Source organism: Aethina tumida, chromosome 3 (assembly GCF_024364675.1).
Source record: "Aethina tumida isolate Nest 87 chromosome 3, icAetTumi1.1, whole genome shotgun sequence".
Classification (NCBI taxonomy): Eukaryota; Metazoa; Arthropoda; class Insecta; order Coleoptera; family Nitidulidae; genus Aethina; species Aethina tumida.
The window spans coordinates 28,752,104-28,776,056 of NC_065437.1; the positions used below are offsets into that span (position 1 = coordinate 28,752,104).

At 31.5% G+C, this 23,953-nt stretch overlaps 3 protein-coding genes across 4 annotated transcripts in view; 1 reads left to right on the forward strand and 2 right to left on the reverse strand.

Annotated features, from left to right (window-relative positions):
• The window catches only part of LOC109599970 (acetylcholine receptor subunit alpha-like), a 72,328-nt gene extending 65,131 nt beyond the window's left edge, over positions 1-7,197 (reverse strand). For both annotated transcript variants that reach the window (XM_020016026.2, XM_020016025.2), the window contains exon 1: positions 7,043-7,197. The gene's annotated coding sequence lies outside the window, so the exon portion shown is untranslated. The remainder of the gene's footprint in view (positions 1-7,042) is intronic.
• A 2,485-nt stretch (positions 7,198-9,682) lies between these two features.
• On the forward strand, positions 9,683-22,586 carry LOC109599975 (nuclear cap-binding protein subunit 1). Its single transcript, XM_020016033.2, has 7 exons — positions 9,683-9,983; positions 10,065-10,519; positions 10,579-11,462; positions 11,516-11,619; positions 21,461-21,702; positions 21,761-22,309; positions 22,368-22,586. The coding sequence occupies exons 1-7, from the start codon at positions 9,944-9,946 to the stop codon at positions 22,479-22,481; spliced, it is 2,388 nt and encodes a 795-aa protein (XP_019871592.2). The 5' UTR covers positions 9,683-9,943; the 3' UTR covers positions 22,482-22,586.
• Positions 11,884-13,974, reverse strand: LOC126264972 (uncharacterized). The gene has a single exon (XM_049964855.1). The coding sequence runs from the start codon at positions 13,807-13,809 to the stop codon at positions 12,103-12,105; it is 1,707 nt and encodes a 568-aa protein (XP_049820812.1). The 5' UTR covers positions 13,810-13,974; the 3' UTR covers positions 11,884-12,102.
• Positions 22,587-23,953: the final 1,367 nt, after the last annotated feature.

The following is a 23,953-nucleotide window of genomic DNA, read 5'->3' on the forward strand; positions in this document are numbered from 1 at the left end:
TCTGTTTTCATTAACAACTTTATACAAATATAATTAAATGAACAATATTTGTTTAGGAATAGTCGAGCCCATGTTAGAAATTAAAACAATATTATCGAAACTCGTTACACCTTTACACCAGGGGAACTTTTCATTTGAAGTTCGTGGCCTCCGGAATAATTAAACCCGAATTTAATTATCAATTTTAATCCGCACTAAAAAAAAGTATTACAAACAATAAAATACGTGCTATGTCTAGAGTAATTTATATATGTAAACCCGGTTAACCTACCTACGAGACAATTTTCCCTCGACATAAATTTTGAAAATTGCACGCATAGGAAATAAAATCGCGGGTCCCGGCTTCATTATAATTCAATTTTATAATATTCCCAGGCTGACGTATGTTTCGAATAAACACGAATGCACATTATTTAAGTTATTTTAATTTCCGGCTTATATGTGTGCAAGTCTTTGTTCAGGCATAGTTTCCGAATGAGTTTAATGACCGTTATGGCACTACCTGTAAGTGGGTGTTTTTGTATAACAAATCACGCCAATTGCAACTTCCTTGATAATACTGTTATGTATACTGTTGGAAATCACGCGATTCATCCAACTCATCTTCGTGTCACTGAATTTCTATAAATCCACCCCTTTATCTTTTAGACAACTCAATCTGATGTGCTGACATGCCCAATTCAACCGATATACCTACATCAAATGAATCATCACTGTTTTGTGTTCGGTTGCTCGAAATTTCAACCGTATCAATATTCAAATTCTGCAGGAATGAATGCACAAGGAATTTCCACTTGTCACTTCTGACGTGCATACGGGATAACGTAGTCAGACTAATAAAGTGTAAACATCGTCCCGGCTGCATCTCGGCACAACTGGAGGTTGTAAGTGAAATGATAAACCAACTAGACCGTTATCCCGACGCTGTTTGTTTCATCGAGTAGATGGAGTGGATTTATACGCTATGGAAACAGAATGACACATATAATCCTGGCTATTTTTATTGCGCCTTCGTAAATCTTGAAATCCACATTTAACAATGATATACATTTAACGCCGACAAAATAAATATCACGAGGGTGACGCGTAATGTTTTTGTTGTGTTTAAATGCGGGATTGGTTACTATTTTTAGAAAAATATTGAATGAAACGGTGGAAAATAACACACGGAAAAATAATAAACAATGACACAAGTAATATTTCTTTGGAAATAGGTTTTATTGCACACTTTATAATCAAACAATCAAAAAGAGTGATCGGAAGATTAGATAAAAAAAATAGGTGTATATATTGGAAAAATATGAATGTTTGATTTAGCACATTATTAAACATAAATTATGATTCTTTGAGGTAGAATCCACTGTAAATCTCCAGTTTCCTGGTGAATAATACTTCGTGGAACATCCTGAAGTTGCACTGATAACTTTAACTGATTCAGTTTCTTCGACAAAAAATATCATTTTGCACTTTTCCATTTATTCGCAGTAAAAGAAGAAACAAGTTAATAACTGGAGAACTGGGAGATATCACAAGATCAATTTCGAATGCAATATATTGGAACTACAACCAAAACCAAGTCTAAATAGCAGAGATACAAGCATTCAGAATCAGCCTCAGTATCACTAACATTGACAAGTGAATTTGATACTGGATATGAATGACTCTTTTTGATTTGAAATGTAGACTCTATATCATTTATTTAAATACAGAATCAGATACAATTAATTTGTGGCCAAAAATATTTTATTTTTGAAAAAAATACGTGTGAAAAAAATTTGAAAACTCATTTTCTTAAAAAATATGTTTATATAAAACAAAAAAATAGCTGGGTTTCGATGGAAATTACTTATTTGTTCGTTTTGCTTTTCTTTTATAACTGTATAATGCATCATCTTGTTTTCATGTCCAACAAAAATCAGCGACATCCTCGGTGACTATTTTCCTTGGTATCTTTTTGCCATACCATGATGTTTTTACGGAACCTTCCCTAGTGCTCATTGTTTACAACCACTAAGATTTTAGGGATAAAGACTAGCTGGTAATCAAGAATATAAATTTTTAATCCTAACACTTTTTAATTCTAGAGTAGCTTAGAAACTATCTCCTTATAGTTTGCTGACTGAGTTTCTCAAAAATTTTTAGCTACTTCAATAAAATAAAGACTTTTTTAATTTGGAAATAAAATTGTCACCCTTCTTTATATCTAGACCAACCAAAGTTTACCTTCGCTTACTCGTCGTAAGAGTTTTAGCAATATTAAATGAAATGATACAACAATATTTTACTAAAAATATACAGATATAAGGATATATATTATACAAAATTTTTTCAAAATACTGTAAAAAGTTATATTTTGTTTACCAAATTTATGATTTTTTTATTCATTGTAATATGTTGACCAATGTTATTTATTCATTTATTCAAATACTTTTTATTTTTTAAATGGCATTATTTAACTACAATTTGTTAGGATTTTTAAATTATCGGAGAAGCAATATTTTCGGTTTTCCATCACTGTAACAGATTCGCCCCACACGCAGAAAAGTATTTTTTGATTTTGATTCTCGTCTTCGGGCAATTAATTTTTATGAACACAAATTTTGTTGGACTATGTCATAAAAAAGGGGAAGACATTTTTAAAATTTATCTGAGACTCGAGTAATCAACTTAAGGATATTCGATACATAACTTAAAAATATTAATAACATCTCTGTGACTACCCGACGATAAAGAATACAAAGATGAACTTGTAATAAAAAGAGTATGAGAATCCGCATATGTTTTAAATTGCCAAAGTTAGTATAAACAATATTTCTAAATTATTATGTTCGAAAACTTCCGACTGGCATTCATCAATTAGCTGGAATGTTTCTTAAAAGCCGCAGTGCCAAGCAAAAGTTCCGAGTTGAAAATATCCTAAACCAATGTAAGTCATTACAACTTTTGCAGTTTTCTTCGCTTCTCTCCCATTACGGACGGATTTACTTTTTCTATTTAACTTTTAATAACTTGCATTTAACTCAAATACAGAAGCTAAATTTTAAAACACTAAATTAAATGTTGAATCAAACCCGGAATGATTCAATAACAACAATGAAATATTTACAGTAGCAAAAGCCCAATTTTATTACAAACGTTTTTAACGAAGTTAAAACTGTAATCTCGTAAAATTATTTCGCAATCCACGATAAAAGTGTGAAGTGAAGGGAATAAATCAATGGAAGTCTGTATGTGTGTGACAGCGTAAAGAGGATGAAATTGAGAGCTAAATTATAAAACTCGTTTAGGAGAAGCTATATTTATGAGACGGAAGAAACAGACAGAAAATGTTTTATCAATAGTGACTAAATATTTCCTAAGTATTATTCCCTTACCTACATCCTTTCATCTTTATGGTCGTGTGCTTGTTTTCTTTCATCATAATGTTGAACTAAAATCACGCTTAGATGTAAGGGACGAACTTTATTACACATTTCAGAAAAGTATCAGAAAGTGCATTTTCCATAAGTTTATGGTGAAGCAACTAAAAACTTAAAATCAGTCATTAAACGGGAAGTGTAAGAGGTACATATCTGAATGTAATGCGTTTTTTCAATCAAAAGCCTCGAAAAAGGATTCATATGTAAATCAACCATATATTCATCGATTTTTTTAATAAATTATCCGAAGCTATTTATATCTTCCTGTCCAAATCTATTATACTCTATAGATGTGGTGATTGATGACCAATTTTCCTTTAAAAACCTATTTGAACTTTGCTTACTTATACGCACACGATCCTACAGAGTATTATAAGAATTAGTTAGAAATCCTCAAGAAATAATTACACTTGTAGTATTATTATATTACTTTTATTAAAAATTATTATCATTTAGAAATGCTTGAGTTAATTAAGGATTCAGGACACATGAAATCAACCTTAATTCCTTTTACCATACCATATCAGGTAAGAAGTGGTGCACCTCGCACTTCGCCAAAACGGCGTAACAATTATATGGGACTTTCGGGCACTTTATGGGCTAATTTCGGCTATTTCTGAAATTGGGGGTGTAGTTTGACTGTATAGCTAGACCCTGCTCTGAGTTTCAAGGATAGGGACTATCGAATCTATTTTAATGCAGGAATTTCGGGCTCTTTGTGGGCTCTTAAAAGAAAAAAATAATAGCTCAAAAATAATGGATCCTTTTTTTAAATTTTCATTTTAAACGGTTAATTCTATTTTTGGGCTGTATATGACTTAATTTTGGCTTAGAAGTAATAATTTTAGACTTCAAAAATAATCGTTTTTCTTATTTAATTGTGGGGTGGTGACGTGATCAGGGTGGGGTAATCGCGTGATCGGGAAGAGGTGGTCACTTGATTGGGATATAGTGATCACGTGATCGCGGTGATGTATTCACGTGATCGGGGTATGGTGATCATGTGATCGAGGTATGGTGATCAGGTGAACGAGGTATGGTGATCAGGTGATCCGGGTGAGGTTATCACGTGATCGGCGTGAGGTGATCACGTGATGGGGGTGAGGTGGTCACGTGGTAGGATTTGGTGATCACGTGATCGGAGTATGGTGATCACATTATCGGGGTGAGCTGATCACATGATCGGGGTGAACTGATAATAATAGTTTAATAAAAATTTGAAACACATTGAAATTTCTCTACTGTTTTCATACTTTTATCTTTTAAAATTATTTATTTTTACTATATTTACATAATGAACGTTTTTAATTTTTTTAGATTCTACATAATTTATTTTTTATAATACTTTAAATTTAAAAGACACCCATTAATTTTTGAGCCATAATTTCTTTCTTTTGACCATTCATGAGCCCATAAAGAGTCCCTTGGTGTAAAAATTTTGGATTGGATAGTTCCAGTCCCTAAAATGCAATGTGGGGTCTAACTTTAGGATCAAGCTACACCCCCCTATTTCAGAAATCAAAAACCGGTTATTTTTTGAACCCAAAATTTTTACTTTTGGGCCAAAAATAGCCCATAAAGAACCCGAAATTCCCATATAATTGTTATGCCGTTTTAGCGAAGTGCAGGGTGTAGTTTTTCTCACCTCATACAGTCTACGGTTACCACGATAACAGTAATCGTTTGTCGTCGTTTCTGTTTCATATAAAAGTAATAAATGAGAACAATTTATATAACTTTTTCATTACTTTGCTCATCCTCAAAGCTTTGCTATTTTTTGTTAATCGCCCATATTTTCTTTCTAGTTGAAATGTTCCATAAAGTTTTTATAATAAAGCCATATCTGAGAGACAATTTGATATCTCATAATAAATAAATTTTGAAACGGCCGCATAAATTGTAATATATTGTAATTTATTACAATTAATGTAAAGTTCTGCAAGTATCATCATTAGAACTTAAAAAAGCATAATAAACGAGAATATTTTTTTATTTCATCCGTGTTAGCGAAGAGATAAAATGTCTTGTTAAAACATAAAAATATCGACATTAAATTTGTATCCAAATAAATCCTTTTTTCTCATTGGAAGGTAAGCTGAAACCCTCATTTTTAACGAAAATACGTAATTTTTCTACACATTTATACAATTACAAACTTATTACTCTTTCTTTCATTAAGTAATTTCAATATTATAATATTTTTATATAACTGATGTATAAGATAATTTATTACAATTAGTGTAAGATTCAGTGACGGCCATTTTTTATACAACAAACAATACAATTAGCGAAAGGAATTTATTTTTACTTCGTCCCTGTTAGGAATAAAAAACGTCTTATTAAAATATAAATGTGAAAATAAAAGCTTCAACTTGAAAGGTAAACTGAAACCGTTTATAAAGAGAATACGTAATTTTAAGTAGTGAATATTGCCAGTTTGCTTTATTTTTGATTGAATAAACTAATTGGATATTAATACTGGTATTTTCATCTCGAATAAAATGTTTAAAATTAATTAATATTGAGGGATTACACAAATTAATATATTATTAAGCATATGATTATTAATTATAATTTATAATTAAAAATATACAGATGATGATATTCATGACATTTTAACAGGGGGGATTAAAACTGGGAATAATTTAAAGAATCAATACAAAGTATTAACAAATTTAATTAATGTTTGACAGATTCATAAAATATTTAAACTTCGAATGATATGGAAATATAATTGAGTGACTCTTATTTTGTAACAATTTAATCAAAAAAGTAATTAACCAAACTAAAACGTTTTAATTAAGACATCATAGGGGTTCTTTAAGGTTTTAATTAATTTGTGCTTATCAAGGTAAAACAAATAGTAATTACTAACCAAACGGTGTTCGTTCGTTTCATTGGATAATACAACAAAACAAGCCTAAATAATTAACACTTTAAGCACACAAACTGATTGTGAGAAGTAAAAGTTTTGTTGCAGATGGTGCATTTTAGATTAAACAATGTTTTATCGAATTAAGAATAAACACTGAACATAACTTATTGATATTTTAATAATAAATATATTAATTAAAACTATCTCTTAATTTTTAATATATTTATAATATAACTTACGTTTGATTTATATTTTTTTAAGCGTAATACAAAGTTAGCTGTTAAATAATGATTTCTATTAATTGTCAATTTAAAATTTTAAAATTACCTGATAGTTACCGAAGCGCCATTTTTATGTATTAATAAATAATGTGAAAATATACCGGATGGTATAGGATCAATTACATGATTTTAAAATTATATGTTTTACTTGGAACATACTACATATAATGAATAAAAAAATGATAATAATGAAATAAACTGCTAAGATTTTTTAATAAAATTTGTATAATTAATGCCAGTTTTGTCAAAATTTGGAAATTGGAGGCGTTTTTAAAAGTTTCATATAATTTAAAAACATCTAAGTGCATTTTCCTGTACTTTTAACATAAAACTAGCACCAATTAGATTAAAAGTCATTTATTCTAATAAAAATAGGACAAGTTTAATTCATAAACATAGAAAAAAAAACTTTCAACAAACATATCATTAAAATTAATCTTTGCGTTTTAAAAATATGGCCTACTTACACGATTCGGTTCGAATTGGAGCCCCGGTGGAGGTTTTCATTCAGCAATGTGCAACCGTGAAAGGAGGACAAGTGGCGAACGGGAACACTTCACACCAAAAGTCAACACGTTGTTTACTCGTGGAAAAATTCGAAAACGGCACTCTAGTCGAAGACCGGGCGCTAACTGTCCAAACAACGTTACCAGCCCGAATTGCCGCCGCCCAACGCGTGCGTACACATTCTAGCCGCCTCCAGGTCTGGCAGAGTGCGGCGGCATCCGACGAGAAAAAGTGCATAATACCGTTGCACGCGAGGCAATTTCGCATACGTCTTATCTGCCGGTTGAAGTTCTGTCTCGGCAACCGGATGGATAGTTAAATTTATCCGATGACACGACGACGCCGAGAGTGGAAAACGTCAAATGGGATTTGATTCGTAAAAATATCATATTTATTCAGGAAATCTCTCGTACAATGTAGTTCCTGTGCAATTGTCGGATGAGTATTTAGATACTTGGTTTTTGGTTGTAAGTTTAAAACTTTTCTGATCCTTATTTTCAGTGTTTCTTCCGTGCAGGTACACTAACCAGAAATATCTAACGACATGAATTAGGAATCTATCACAATTATTCATTAAATGATGTAGTTCCTGTGCAACTCCCAGATCAGTATTCAGATACTTGGTTTTTGGTTGTGTTGAGTTTAAAATTTTTCTGTTTAGCATTTTCAGTGTTTCCTCTGTGGGAGTAAAATAACCATAAAATAATGAAATTTTCAGGTACTGGTAGTGGTGAATTCAACTACATAATTAGAGTTTATGCCTGTTTTACCATCATTTAGATATTTTATTAACAGGTAAAACTACAAAAAACACGTACACTTTTGAAAGTCAATAAATCCAACTAAATAAAAACTAACCATAACACTTTTACTTAATGTAACACCCAAGAATTGAAAACTCACGTTTTATCTTATTGAAGAATAGAAATTTTGAGTATCAAAAAATAGATATTTTAATTAAAAATTTTATTATCGGATACATCGGTATAGTGGAATTGATAAATGAATCCGAATCAAACAAAAATATTAGTTCGATATATATCAGACGTATTAAATGAATTAATGAATAATTAAAAAGAAAACCTATAATACACATCCGAAATAATGACAGGTTTTCAACAAAATCCTGCATTAAAATCACCATTGAACCACACAAATCAATCAAATACTACGTTATATGTAATCAATAAGCATTAATGCCGAAAATCCTAGAAAAAGTAGTGAAAACCAGTGAAAAATGTTTACTGAAATACTAATATGAGCTCTAGCAATGCTCCTGGCATTCTTTAACATTGAAAATATCTGTTGATTTCATAAATTTATGAATGTAATATAAATATTTGACCGTTTCTAGACATTTGTTGTAATTATGTATATAAAAAATTATTTTAAGTTAATTTTTCAATTTAAAGGTACAATAACTAGGTGAATAAAGTGGTTTTATAAAAATAAAATTAAAATATATCATATACCGACATATCAATTTGCTCTGAAGTGTCATATTTATTACACTAATGTAAATTTATTTTAACCCGATACTTAAATTTAATTTGCCTTATATTTTATGTAAATCAATTTAAACATAATTATAGTAAAATAGTAAACCTATAATTTATAGTATAAAACATTAATAAACGATTAATTACATATTCAGACAATGATAGATAAGAATCAACTTGTTGAAGTTTCTGAAGAAGATGTAAGAGAAAAATTTATCTCATTTTCACTTTATACATATATTTATAAAAATAGTCGAACATACTTCTTATGGCAATACATTGCTTCATTACAATGTACTGTTTTCTATATAATTTTGTATTTCACTTCAATAATTGTTAAGAATTTATTATCTAAATTTATAAAAAGTATAAAGTATATTAAGGTACCTTTCGGGCAATATATTTAAAATTCATACTTAAATAATTATAATTTTAAAAACTAAATTATCCTAAAAGTTACTGAATATGTACAGTAAAATGTAGTTGATTTATTTATTTAATACAAATTATTATTTGGCAATCCGGATAACCTGACTGATTTGGTAATGTATCGCATTATACATTAAAGTAATGTTTTTGTTAATAGTATATAATAAACATAATACTTATAACTTATAGTTAAATAACAATCTTATATATAACACATATCTACAGAACTATTACAGCAGCAAAGTCTTTACTTAAACATAATACTCATTATGACTCGGATAGTGCTAAATGGACATTTGGATTATATAAACAAACCTGGTAATTAAGTCTCAGTAACGTTTAGCTCGAATAATTTGCTCGAATAATCTAGTTCAAACAACGTACTGTAAAACACAAATTGATTATTAGTTCTCACTTTTGACAAACTTAAACGCTGTAGCATAATTATGATAATCAAAATAGGTATTTGTAAAAAGGCGGTTACTTTATTAGGGATTTTCAAATTTTAAATGTTGGCAGACATGATGAATTTGATCCGAAAATAACAACTACATCCTTTAAAAAATATATTGTACAATTAACTACATTAACATTTTTTACTTTCGTAAACAATTTAAAAAATATCTCACATTATTGTCATTAAATCATAATTTTGTCAACTATTTAGGTTATGTTCCGAAATAAGGAACACGAATATAAAGTTTCAAGTTTATAAACCATTTGAGTTCAAAGAAAACGTGTTGTATAATTGATAATTAAATCAGCAAAGCATTTTTTTAAATTTCCCTTAGTTGTAAATTGTACTGTGTGTTCGTCATCAAGGTGACCAACCTTGTTTATAGCCTTCCGTTATTTGGAGCAAGCGTTAGTTAGGTTATGTTATTTATTTTTCAATAAGTTACTTACTTACAGTTTATAATATTTTAATTGAAAATGAGTCGGCGTCGTCCTCACGAAGATGAAGATGGTTACGGTAAATATAAATCTTTAATAAAATATCCACACATATTGTATTTTCGTAAGTAGCGGCATTTCTGATAAACAAACATTTTAGATAGAACATATCGTAAACGTCGCAGGGTATCGGAAAACCAAGAAATTGAAGACAGATTGGAATCTCTTATATTACGAGTCGGCGAGAAAAGTACATCATCTCTGGAATCTAATCTCGAGGGGTTGGCCAGTGTGTTGGAAGCTGATCTCTCCACATTCCGCGTTAAAATTCTGAGGATTCTCACGGATTGCGCCATTAAAATGCCTGAAAAATGCACAATTTATACTACATTAGTTGGGCTGTTGAATGCAAAAAATTATAATTTTGGTGGAGAGTTCGTAGAATATATGGTTAGGACATTCAAAGACTCATTAAAGAACTGTAAATGGGATGCAGCAAGGTATGCTTTGCGTTTCTTAGCAGATCTTGTTAATTGCCATGTAATATCAGCAACTTCTTTGCTACAATTGCTTGATAATATGATTGATGCTGCCAATGAAGATAATGTCCCCCAGGTAAAATACATTAAAATTTATTATTAGTTATTATACATATTCTATTGTACCATTTATAGGTTCGAAGGGACTGGTATGTTTATGCCATATTAAGCACACTGCCATGGGTTGGTAGAGAGTTATATGAGAAAAAAGAGCAAGCACTGGAACATTTATTGGTACAAATAGAAGTATTTTTAAACAAAAGATCCAAGAAGCACCATAATGCCCTAAGAGTTTGGGCAAGTGATGTTCCACATCCACAAGAAGAGTATCTTGACTGTTTATGGGCCCAAGTAAGGAAATTAAGACAAGATAATTGGGCAGAAAAACATATTCCCAGACCATATTTGGCCTTTGATTCAACACTTTGTGAGGCTTTACAGCATAGTTTACCATCAATTTTGCCTCCACCACACCATGAGTCCTATCAATACCCAATGCCTTGGGTTGTATTTAGACTATTTGATTACACTGACTGTCCTGAAGGTCCTATATTGCCTGGCAGTCACTCCATTGAAAGATTCTTAATTGAAGAACATCTTCATTCCATTATTGAAATGTACCACTTGGAAAGAAAGGATTGTGCAGCGCATTTGTTAAATTTCCCATACAAATTGAAAATTCCCTTGGAGTATTGCATTGTGGAAGTGCTTTTTGCTGAGTTATTTCACATGCCTTCTCCAAGATACCTTGAAATCGCTTATGGAGCCATTTTAATTGAATTGTGCAAACTGCAACCATCTACAATGCCTCAAGTATTAGCACAGGCCACTGAAATGCTATATTCCAGAATTGATTCCATGAATGTTTCTTGCTTTGACAGATTTGTTAACTGGTTTTCTTATCATTTAAGTAACTTTCAGTTCAGGTGGTCATGGGAAGACTGGGAAGACTGTCTTTCTAAAGAGTCTGAACATCCCAGACCCAAGTTTATCAGGGAAGTTATGAATAAATGCTTGAGGTAATTATAATCAATTTATTTTTGAGTATTTTCTAATATATTTTATGGCTTAGGTTGTCTTACCATCAAAGATTGAGGGAAATTTTACCTGAAAGCTTCCAGATGTTCAATCCACCAAAGCCAGAGCCTGATTATAAATATGCACAGGAGGGTGCTGGTAAGTACACCAAATTTGTATATATTCAAAATTTGCATAATTAATTGTTGAGTCAGTAAAATATGTTAATTTCATTATATATTTGAGTATGAATTGCATACATATTAGATATTGTAATTCTGAATGAACATTTACTTTCTTGCTTCAACTTTTTAATTTTTAGTAAACCACAGTGATTAAACATGAACTATTTTATTAATTGTAAATTCTGTTGGTAAAAATTGATCTGGAACAAAATGCTAATCAATTTGCCGAGTTGCGAAACAAAAAGGAAAACACACAAATTTAATACATTGTTTTGGTGGAAGATTCTCATTATTTATTCGCATGTAGAACAATAATCGGTATAATTAGATCTTATTACAACATTCTCTCGACAACAAATTTCATAACTCACAAGGTTATTATAAAAAAAAAACATTAAAAATTTACATTATATACAATACTTAAACTACAACAATTAAAAAAATTACTTAATTGTAATCATCTTTTTCGTCTCTCCCCTCGTTTTCTTTTCGGTATGAATCTTCTCTTGTACTTCGGCGATTTAGTCTTTTCGCTTAAAAGCGATATGCTCCTCGCATGATTAACAAGTTGCAACGCTATCGTATCAAATTCCGCTTTTACATCGGTGGTGCTACTTTTTGGGGTGGTCTGCGCCGTTGTCAGTTCAGCTTTATAAATCCTGTACTCACTTCCGCTATCTATTTCACTTATATTGGCCTTAATCGTGGGTTCATATTGAATAGTGTTTTCCGTTACGTCTTGCGTGTGATTGCGCTTGTTCACCTCAAAACTGATCGACGTACTGTAACTCTGGCTCGTCAATGGACTAAAATCTTGCGTTGTTTCATAATCTCTGGTGGGTTGAACGTGTAGCACGGTTGTTCCGTACGTTCCCTCGTAGTCCTCATAATATGGAGTCATTGGAGTTGTGGCGGCTTGATAGAAGTTGGAAAATATTATTTTGGGTGTTTCTTGAGTTGTTGGTTGATTTGTTGTGTATATTGTTTCCAACCTATACAGCTTTGCACTTTTGTCACTGCCGAACAAGTCCTTCGATAATTCCGACTGAACATATTCTTTTGTAGTACCTTTTGATGGTTTAGTTACCAACTTCGTGCTACCGAATATGTCGTCTTCGCTTATATCAGAATTAGATTTATATACTGTATTTATTTTATGTGTATTCTGGTCGACCAAAAAATCATTTTGTGTGGTGGGAGTAGGATGTGGCTTTGTTGTTTTAAAAGGAGGTCTGGTTGTTTCTAATGGATATGTAACACCTTCGCTCGTTGTCCCTAAATAAGTCAACGTGGTGAACGGAAAACTGGTGGTTTTCACAGTTCCATCTGAATTGATTTGAGTTATTATGTATTCTGGGGTCGCAACAGGAGTACTTTCGTGACTTTGATATGTAGTACTATCATAAATATTGGTATGAACATCCGGGGTAGTATAATGAACTGGTCCGGTAGTTAGCTCGTTTGTTGTAGATTCCGGAATTTTTGTGGTGTATTTGGTAGTGTATGCTTCATGAGTGGTTTCTTTTTGTGTTTCGGCAGTTGTAGCCGTACTTTCCTTGTATGTCGTCGGGTAAGTGTATTCTACTTTGGGCGGTAAATAATACCTGGTGGTGCTCAAATTAGTAGTACTCTCATCTTCTGTATGAATGCCTTCAGTGGTCACTTCTATAGAAACTGTCGCCTCGGTCGACGGTATTGATTGACTGCTAGGCAAACCCAAAGTGTCCGTTTGTTGGACGGTACTAGCGACTGTAGACACTGTATGGACACTTGTAGGTTCTGTTGTTTTTGCAGTTGTTGCTTCGACGGGGGTGACTTCAGATGTGGATTCCAGCAATGACGTGGTCACTTTACTTTCGGTGTTCTTGGTTTCCTCAGCTTGGGCCACTGTCTTTTGGGTCACTGTACTTGATACGTAGGGAATTGTGGTGTCCGTATCTTTATCGGGTGGTGGAAGTTGTTCATTAATCGAGTCCGGATATGGTTTCTTCGCCGGAGCTTGAGTTACAGGTTTGAGTGGTTCCGTTGGAAATAAATCTGCTTCTTCCTCCGAAGATATAACATCATTAGTAACAGTGGTTTTTACACTTGTGCTAGTCACAGTTGATATAGAATCTGTTGGCTTCAATGATGTAGTTTTAGCGGTCTTCGATGGTATATACATTGTCGTTTTCGATGGAACAAATTGGCTCGTTTCTTGCGTAGTTTTTGTATGTTCTTTCGTCGTTTCAGGGAACAAGCTAGTTTCGAAATCTGTATCGTCATTGTAACGTTCAGTAGTTGACACAACTCTGGTTGTGGTTCTGTCTGTTTGTTTGGAATGACTAGATGTGTCCGGGAACAAATTGGTTACGAAATCTTCATATTCTGTGTGTAAATGTTGGTCTTTAACTGTACTTGTTTTGAATGTTTCTGTAGTAGCATAAGTTGTAGGTGGGCGTTGTGTACTTGTACTGTAAGAAGTTGAAGTTGTTACCTTCTTAGGAGTCGTTTCATTTTCTTCACTTGCTGGTGTGTAATAATGAATTGTGACGGGTTTTGTTTGCGGTTTAGTTTCGGGAATTACGTACGTAGTTTGTACTGGGGGTTTCGTGTTTAGATATTCGTCGGGTTGGGAATATGTTACGTGGGGTTCACTGCTTACGAAATGTACCGGTTGTGTTGGATGTGTTGGTTGTACGGGTCTTGGACTATGCGATGTAGGAAACTGCGAAGTAATAGGAACGTGTTGACTAGTAGTAATGGTAGGAGGAATGTGTGAGAAAGTTGTAATATAGTTGTGTGAGTCAGTCTGTGGATGATGCACAACAGTGGTGGCAACTTCTTCAACTGGTACGATCTGACCTGTTGGTAACTGAACTAGAGTGGGTTGAGATGGAATTACTGTAGTTTCTGGATGATAAATAGGTTTTGATGGATGTGTAGTAACTGTGGGGATTGTATGTTTAACTGGGAGTTGCGGAATTACGCCGGTTAAGTCGAATCTGTGGGGACCATGTGATGTAGAAGTTTTTGACGCCAAAGAATCTATGAGTTGTTTGTACAGTTCTATTTCTTTTGGATCTGTGGTGCTGGGTAAAGTGATTGTGGGATATTTTGCCGGTTGATGGTAATTTGGATACGGTGTAAAGTAATCTGGAAAATGGTGAATGTGTTTATGTCCTTTGGGGCCGTAGCCTACTACAACCGACGGTTTTGCCGCTGTCTTTGGATAATCATTAGGGAGGACATGATGATTGTGATGGTATACGTTCGACTGCTGTTCTGAAGCTTGATGCTTGTAACCGGTGGCTATGTTGTTTGAAGGTGGCGCATAACTTTGTGTTTTTACGACGAAAATATGACCAGGAATTGCGTAGTCAAATCTTCCTTGTTTCGTCATGTACCCAGTTGGAGCTTCTCTATGCACTGGCGATATTATATACTCTAGTTCGTATTTATGTCCGTGATTATCTCTATGACGAATTTTTTTCACAGTCCACAGTGCTATTAAATTATGTTGGGCATGGGGTTGCCAGATGTCACACTGATGTTTTCCACATCTGAAAGTATATTTATTTAAAATAAATAGCATATCGCTTGAAAATACATCAAACTTAATAATTAACGAATACAGAAAGCATATGATAATCACGAGAGATTTGTTTTATAACTGCAATTAAAATGTCAACGCCTCTTAATTGAATATTTATTACTTTCTTTACACCTCTTTTGCGTACATTAATTAAGCGATACAAGTAGGAGAGTGTTTTTCATGTAAATTTCCTTTATGGAAATCAGTATTAAATATATGCAAGCTTTTTGTACCTATTCGGTTTATTGTGACAGTCATCGCAATCGTTTTGATACGGATCTTGCACGAACTTGTACCCTTCATCGGTCGAATAAACCTGACCTCTGGCCACCACGATGATGTCGCCAAAAGGTGACGCATTATCCTGGCGTCCTATAAGAGGGGCTGTATAAATGCGTCCCCTGAGATGTGGATCTGTAACTCCTTCGCGCACTAACGTCTGATGTGTCGCCTCACGCAGTCCCGCCTCCCAATCGGTCTGCACAGAGCCACCAATGTGTCTGCGCGAGTTTCTGTAGGCGATGCGCCGCTCAACACGATTCGTTATGGCGGTCGATTCGGGGAGAAACACCTGCAAACGAAACATAAGACATATTTCAATATAGTATATTTACATGAATTAACGTATGTTAAAAAAAATCATGGAAACTGTATATTGCACTGGTAACTCTTAACTGAAAGTTAACCATCAAATTCGAAAAACGGCATTCAATAAATTGTATTTACTGTTAAATTTGTAGTTACAGAAATTGACAATTTTTTATATCACAAATAAATAAATATAAAATTAAATCAATAAATTAATTTTCCATGATACACATATTTCTTAAGTAAAGCATCAAATTCGAAAAACAGCATTCAATAAATTGTATTTACTGTTAAATATAGTTACAGAAATTGACAACTTTTTACATTATAAAATAATTAATAATATTATAATCATAAAATAATAAATAACTATTTAATCAAAATGTAAATTACTCTATAAAATTAAATTAATAAATTAATTTTCCACGGTACACATATTTGTTGGGTAATCATAATTTTATTATAAAGTTTTATATTTATTAGTTTATGTATTGTTCACTTAATTTCAGCTTAATATTCCAAAAGAGAAAATTTGAGAAATGATGTGAGAACTATTAAAATATTTTAATTATAATAATTTATTATTTATATATACTATAACTTACTGTTAAAATAAGATTAATTAGAATCCATATTCGAGATATAATCCAAAACCGTGTCATTTCTGAACACCCATCCACACACAAAACAAATAAAATAGTCACACAGACACGATCAGCACATATCAAGACAACCGTCACCGGACTAATCTAACCAAGGAAGGTGTCTTAAGCTGCTCCGGACGTGTTCCCCCACCGAGACCAGGCGTCGTAGCCACAATCCCCGGATTGAAAACTTTCGACATAATTGACCGTCAGAGGACACGGTCCGCCAAATAGAAATGCCGCTGGACGAGACGAATTTTAATCGCATTGTCAGTGCAAGGAAAAGGAGGAAATGTTATCAATATTATGTCATAAAAATGATGTAACTATTAAACATAGAAATTAGAAAGGAAAACAAAATTAACTCGTGTCACTCAACATACATCCTTTTCGTTTGCGGTGAAAAAATTCAACATCAAGGATTTACAAGTTGAAAATGCAAAACGAAATAAAACTTCTACACGAACATACTAAATAAAATAAACGTCGCAACAACGGGCAGTAGTTAGATGTTGGTTTAATTATATGTTGGCAATTATGAAACTTTATGTTTACAATAAAGTTCCTCGACTGCAATTATTTTGCGAAGTGTGCAACGAGTTGTCGTTTCCTCCAACAAAAAACGGCGTTTCCACCTGGCGAATCATTATGTAAAAAAAAATGAAAGTGTATTATTGTTTTAGTGACAGAATCTGGGAAAATTATTGTTTTCGGCCATAAAATTTGCTTCCTCCGCGATGAGACTTCAGTGGCGCAACGAAGAATACCGCAATAAAAAATGGTATTTTATTACACCACTCAGTTGCACAGAAGTGGTTCGATTCTTTTCGAAAGCTGATTAAATATTTAATTGGCTTCACCATTGGCAATATTTAAAAGTACAAATGAATGCACCTGATGATATAGTTTTTTAATGAACGTAGAATAACTATTATTAACATGAATGAACGCTCTTACTTTCCTCTTGAATCGCAATTTAATTCCGTAATTACGTAACGTGGCTGAACACCTATTTATTTGGGAAAATATTCAATAACAAGATAATTATCCGTGTATTATTATGGAATTAATAACTATGTCTAACACAATTAATAAAAAGATAATGGCATATTTTTAAAGGAAGTAATTTTATGGTGTAATTTTTCAATTCACCTTAATTTTTTAATTCTCTATACTGTCTGTATATGATTTAGACAAGGTGGAACTTATTTAAAAAGTGAAGATTGAAATTTATTTTAATTATACTAGTTTACAAGCAATAAGGTTTCCCGTGGAAAGAATCTTCAACACTAAAATTGTTATTGAATTGGAAAATGTTAATGGTTAATTTTTTAAATATTGTCAAATATGTTTTTTTAAATGTATTATTTTGTGTTCTCATCTATATTTTATAATTAAAAATGCTTTCTTAAATACTAATTATTGTAATAATTTGATGGTTTCTGTTATTTTAATAGAGACTTCATGTTGTTCCATATGTTTTTGATGGGATTTACATCCGGACTGGCTAAATGCTTCAACAACATTGGACATAAGCTTCAGATCATTATCATACATAAAAATCCATGTAACTGATAATTTATTGTTGTCAAACTGCCCATTTTATCGTAATTTAAGATTATAGAAATCAGTCAATCAAATAGAACCCGAAACCATTGCCTCCACTGTGTTTCAAAGTTCGTCGTCCTATTTTAACTTGAATTAATCACTCAAAAGTAATCTTCGTCAAAATTTTTGAGAATAATTAATATATTTTTGTGCCAATTTTAGTCTTGTTCGAATTTTTTTTATACCAATGATTTCTTAACTGAACCACATCCTTGCAATTTTTATTAATGTAGTCAATGTCTGATTGTTCTACTAAATCCACCGACATTTAATTTGTTGATTCTTCCAATTTGTCTATTAATAAAAGGAGTTGTATTATTGTTAGGACATTTCTTACTGTATTTTCATTTGAGTGTGTTGTTTCATATTCCTTAATAACATTGTAAACCATTTTTCGGGGGCATCTTAAGTTTGTAGAGATTATACCTTAATGTTTCATGTCAATATTATTTTCCTCTTCTCTGGTGTTCAATATTCTTCCCACCAAAGGTGAGTTATTAGTAATAAAATAACGTGTGGTTAAAGTACTATTTACGTCATTGTTAAAATGTATGAAAAAAAAAAAACAAAAAATCGTATAGAATATTGAAATATATTTTTTATACTGACGTTACAAAATTTTCTGAATTTCAATATACGTTTAATTTAACCAGTAAGGAAAAAAATTACTTTAAATTAAATCTGTTTCCAATGAAAGATTGAATGAATTGATTTTAAATATTTATAGTCCTGAATTTCATTATCTATATCATTGTGTTTCTCAATTTAAGTTTCTGCAGCACTAATGAACGTTTGTTAAAACACTTAAATCCTTAAACTAATATAGAAGAAGTTGAAGAATTTGAACAAAAATTAAATGAAAATGTTGCACTATATTATTTGTCGTTTAAGGGTGTTATTCATGTCAATATGTCCTGAAAAATACATTTCCTGAACATTCATTCATCACTTTCACGCTAATTTGACAACTGAAAATGATAAACAAGGTGTGGAACTCTCATCAAAATTTAATTACCAAATAAGGAATTAGTATTATTGAAAAGTGGACATACTAATTTCAATTTGCACAGCCAATAATTATTTTGCAATTGGCAATCGGTAAATACGGGTCATCATTACGATTTAGAATTATTTGGACCTTAACGCACACCCGTGAATTAAAAATTACGTTTAATCTGACAATATGTTCAGGTCGGTGTGTCTGTTTAAGAACCTTAGCAATCGGTTACATGAACGAAAACGAGGAAGAGCCGTCCTAGCATGACAGGTTTGTCAACCCTGTTGTATTGTCGTACACCAAAGCGCAGAACGGTTACAAACACGGACGTCACTTTCCTCGTGGCTTCGCTTTCAAAATCCGTGCTGCGTGAAGATGTTGTGTGAGATTAGGCACCGCCATGCTCTACGCGTATTTCGACTAAGATTTCGAGTTCCGTTTAGATTCAAATTAAGTTCAAGGAAAATTTTGGACGGCCGCCCGTGGGAAACTTATTAGGGGATTGCTCAATGGGATGCGCGACTCAAGTGCCATTCCATTCGGCCAGCAGAGGTGACGCAAATGTTTAATTGCCGGTCATAAATGATCACTCACGGTCAGTTTTTGCTATTGTTTTTGTTATTTCGTTAATTTGCTTGCGATAATCGTCGAAAATCTCGGGTTAAATACCAATTATGGGGGCTTATCGTTGATTACTTCTCAATGTTTTCGGTCGGCAATGAAAATTTAATTTATGGGGGACGGGCCGAAATAAATTATAGGCTTTTTGGCTGGCACTAAATTAGTTTGTTTGACTTTGTTGGAGGTTTTAATTGTTCTCAAGAAAATGATTAAGAATAACAGAAAAACTTGATTTTATCATGTTGCAATTAAAGGGTTTGATTAAAATGTTTGAATAAAACAAAAGACAGCCAGAAAATAATATATACAGAATGTTTTATTTTGAAAGAAATAAAAATCTCCTAAAATTTTACAATACTTAAAATATTATATGTATTTAAATAACTGTAATTTTCTAACAATTTTACATATTTATATTATATTGTGCACATTCTTTCTACAACGTTGTGTACTATATAATGTTAATAAAGAAACCAATGTACAGTTTCTCACATAGATTATACGATAACAATAATTGTTAAACCCATCTAATTTGTCTAGAAACAAAGAATATATTTTTCCCAGAATCTTACACACATTTTGTTTGGATACTAAACAGATATAATTTCTTTCCGGTGTATATAAAAACGTGCATTTTATTCTATTTTAATAATATGTTCATTTTGTAATTTTTTGAATTTTTTTCTATAAGACAAACTAAATAATTAGCACAACCTTCGATATATCGAATTTTTCCTGCCTCTTGTAAATTCATCGAGGTTTTCCCTTTCACACAATTCAGACCAATTATCGATTGATTAAAATAATACAGAAAACTTCTACAATTTCCTTTATAGTGCTTATATGATTATAACATCCTAAATTCTAAATGCTAAAGTACATTTTACTAAAAGTTTTGCCAATTAAAATTTCTTAAAAATCCTTTCGTCAAACACAAATAACTGACTTTTTTGTATTAAAATAAAAACTGCATAATAATATTAATACTGATTGTATTATATATCACATTTTATAGGTTTCGAAATGTTATTTTCGATAAGAAGTGTACTTTAGCACTATCTTTTGTAATATCTAGCTTAAATCACACACTTATAACTTTCTATGTATATGTTTTATTTAATAATTTGATGTCTTTATAACTTTTTTTGTGGCAAATCATGGTTCGATTATATATGTATTATAAAATTTGAATTACAAAAAAATGCAGGGTAAATTTTTAAATATTTTTTAGAATTAAAAATCAAATTAATTATAAAATTCCAACACACTCTTTCGTGAATATCTGAAGTTTTTATGAATGACCATACCCATTCTTACAATAATATTTTTACGATGAAGAGTAAAGTGCGTTAAATTTATGATCATTATGTTAATGTACGCACATATTTAAAATAAACATTATAAATAATCTGCCAAACGAGATCCTGTGTTGTGAAAAATAACGGAGGAAGTATGCTTCCTTTAGATGCAGAAATACTAAAATTATGAAATATATTTGTTATATGAAGGTATAAATAATAGTATTTAGTTCAATGTTCAATGCGATAATCATCTATTTAACTGCAATCAGAAGATTTTAATTACTATAGGAATTTAACATTCTTTTTGAAAGGATTCTTAATTAAATCAATTAATTATGAAGTGGTGTGTTGAAAAATCTTATTAAACGATGATACAATCACAATTAATAGTTTCCGGATCTTTAACAGTTAGTACACATATGTGTACAGACAAGAGATTTTATTTTATATAAAATTAATTAACCCTATTTGAATTCACGCAGCAAATTTACCCGGAACGCAAGTGGCGTTGCAACTGGTAGTATCGATTCGTCAAAAATGCACCCCCGAGGAGGTCTTAGGCGTTTTAAAAGACCTGCCCAACTCTCGCGCTGAAGACGGCGAAGGCGATGGCAGGTTCAATCCCCTGAAGATCGACGTTTTCGTACAAACCCTCCTCAATTTGGGTTCTAAGAGTTTCTCTCATAGTTGGGCGGCTATTTCGAAATTCCACTATGTATTCAAGGTGAGTGTAATCCAGTTGAAAATAAAGGACGCACATAAAATTTAATTATGTTTGACAGATTTTGGCGGAATCAGAGGAGGCGCAAATATGCGTTTTGAAGAATATGTTCGAATTGTGGCACAACCACCAACAAATGTTGGTAGTATTAGTTGACAAAATGTTAAAGACGCAAATCGTTGAATGTTCCGCGGTAGCCAACTGGATATTCTCCAAAGATATGAACATTGAGTTCACAAAAGTCTATCTTTGGGAAATACTGCATTTAACTATTAAGAAGATGAACAAGCACGTAATTAAATTGGGCAGTGAATTGTCTGACGCAAGAGAAAAATTAGCTAGGGCGGAATCAAGTGACAGCGAATCCGAAGAAGATGAGAACAAGAAAAAACAGGAAGACGCAGATAAACCAACTGAAGAAATGGTAGAGAGAATGGAAGAAAAACTGGAAGCAGCCCAAGCTGATCAGAAAAATTTGTTTTTAATTATTTTCCAAAGGTTTATTATGATTTTGTCGGAGCATCTCGTCAGATCTGATACAGATGGAAAGGATTTCAACACCTTCTGGTATAAGTGGACTATAGGAAGACTTCAACAAGTATTTTTGGCTGTAAGTATTCTGTCCATTTAAAAACTTTGTTTATTATTTTATTTGTAAAATTTTTCAGCATCATGAACAAGTCCAAAAGTACAGTTCTACATTGGAAACACTGTTGTTTACGCAGGATTTGGATCCACACATCTTAGAAGTATTCCAACAATTTATAAGTTTAAGGGCGTAATTTTATTTTGTGCATATTGATTATTGTAGCTTTTTAATAGATTCATTTGAATCATAATTAAGTCTTTATGATTTGACATAACAATAAAATAATATATTAAAAGTATGATTATGTATGTTTTATTATCCAAATAAATTTTGTTCAAGTTGATGAGTACAAAGTAAAGATAATAAAATAATTTTTAAATTTAATTTTCGACTTTGTTTTCACGGTAGGTTTTTACGATGTTTATAAATTCAACTCCACACTAATCCAAATACAAATATATATTAGAAAATAGATATTTTCTATAATGTGACAGTATTTTCTTCCATACAGTACGCTTATAAAAGTTGTATAATACTCCTTGTAAACTTCCAGGTACTCTAAAAAACTAGTCACATTTAGCTTTTGAAAATATTTAACAGAACAATTTTATAATATATACTTTTATATCAACAGTGTACAGATGTTATATAACAACTTACAAATAAATAACCAAAAAGATTTCCACACAAGATTTGAAAAGATGCGTAGAAATTTTTAGCATAATAACAAATAATTGTTAATAACTTTCTTGAAGTACTTGTAACTAACGTAATATTCTTAGTTATTTAGAGTTCCATAATAGTTAATAATAATGCTAAATTTTATTCTTATAATTAAAATTATATTCCTGCGATAAAAAATAAAATACATTCATAAAACTACTCTAATGCCGCTTTTATAATTTGTTCTCTAATCCTTAAATTGTGTAATAATTTTTTAACACCCCATAAGTATATAATGATATGAATAATGAGTAACAAACACTTTTACTGCTTATGTTCTTGAAATGAATAAATATATAAGTACATAATATAATGATTTGCTATAAAGTAATAACCAGTGAAATTATTATAAAATTTTAAATTAAACATTTTATAAGATATCTCTTAAAAGAATAAAATTCAAAATTTGTTCAGTCACTATAATAAATATACTTCAATATTAAATGCATTTTCTCAAATTTTAATTTATTTAGTTGGCCAAAGAAATATCACATTCAAACATATTTACTTTTTAGAGTAGTATTTAACATGACTCTTAACAATAAAAACTTATTCTTAGTAAGATATTGAAACTCTCGATTGGCCAGCGCAAAGTCCAAATCTAAATCCAGTTGAAATCTTATAGAATGATATGAAGTTTCAATTATAAATAGAAAAACTGTAAAATTTAGATTAATTGTGGTTATTAATTAATTGAAGATGAATTTAATTTCAAGCGACTGTTGCCTTGCTTTATATTGTTATAACGAATAAAGGTTACCCAGCAAATCATTATCTTATTTTTTTTAAGTTTAAGCCACATTACAAATTTATTTATTTTATATTTAATTAAGATAGTTGGTTTAAGTATAAGTATAAAAAAAACAAAGTGTAATTATTTTGCTAAATTAACAATAAATAGTAATGTGAACTATTTCTATGCCATCATAGTTTCTTTTCTTT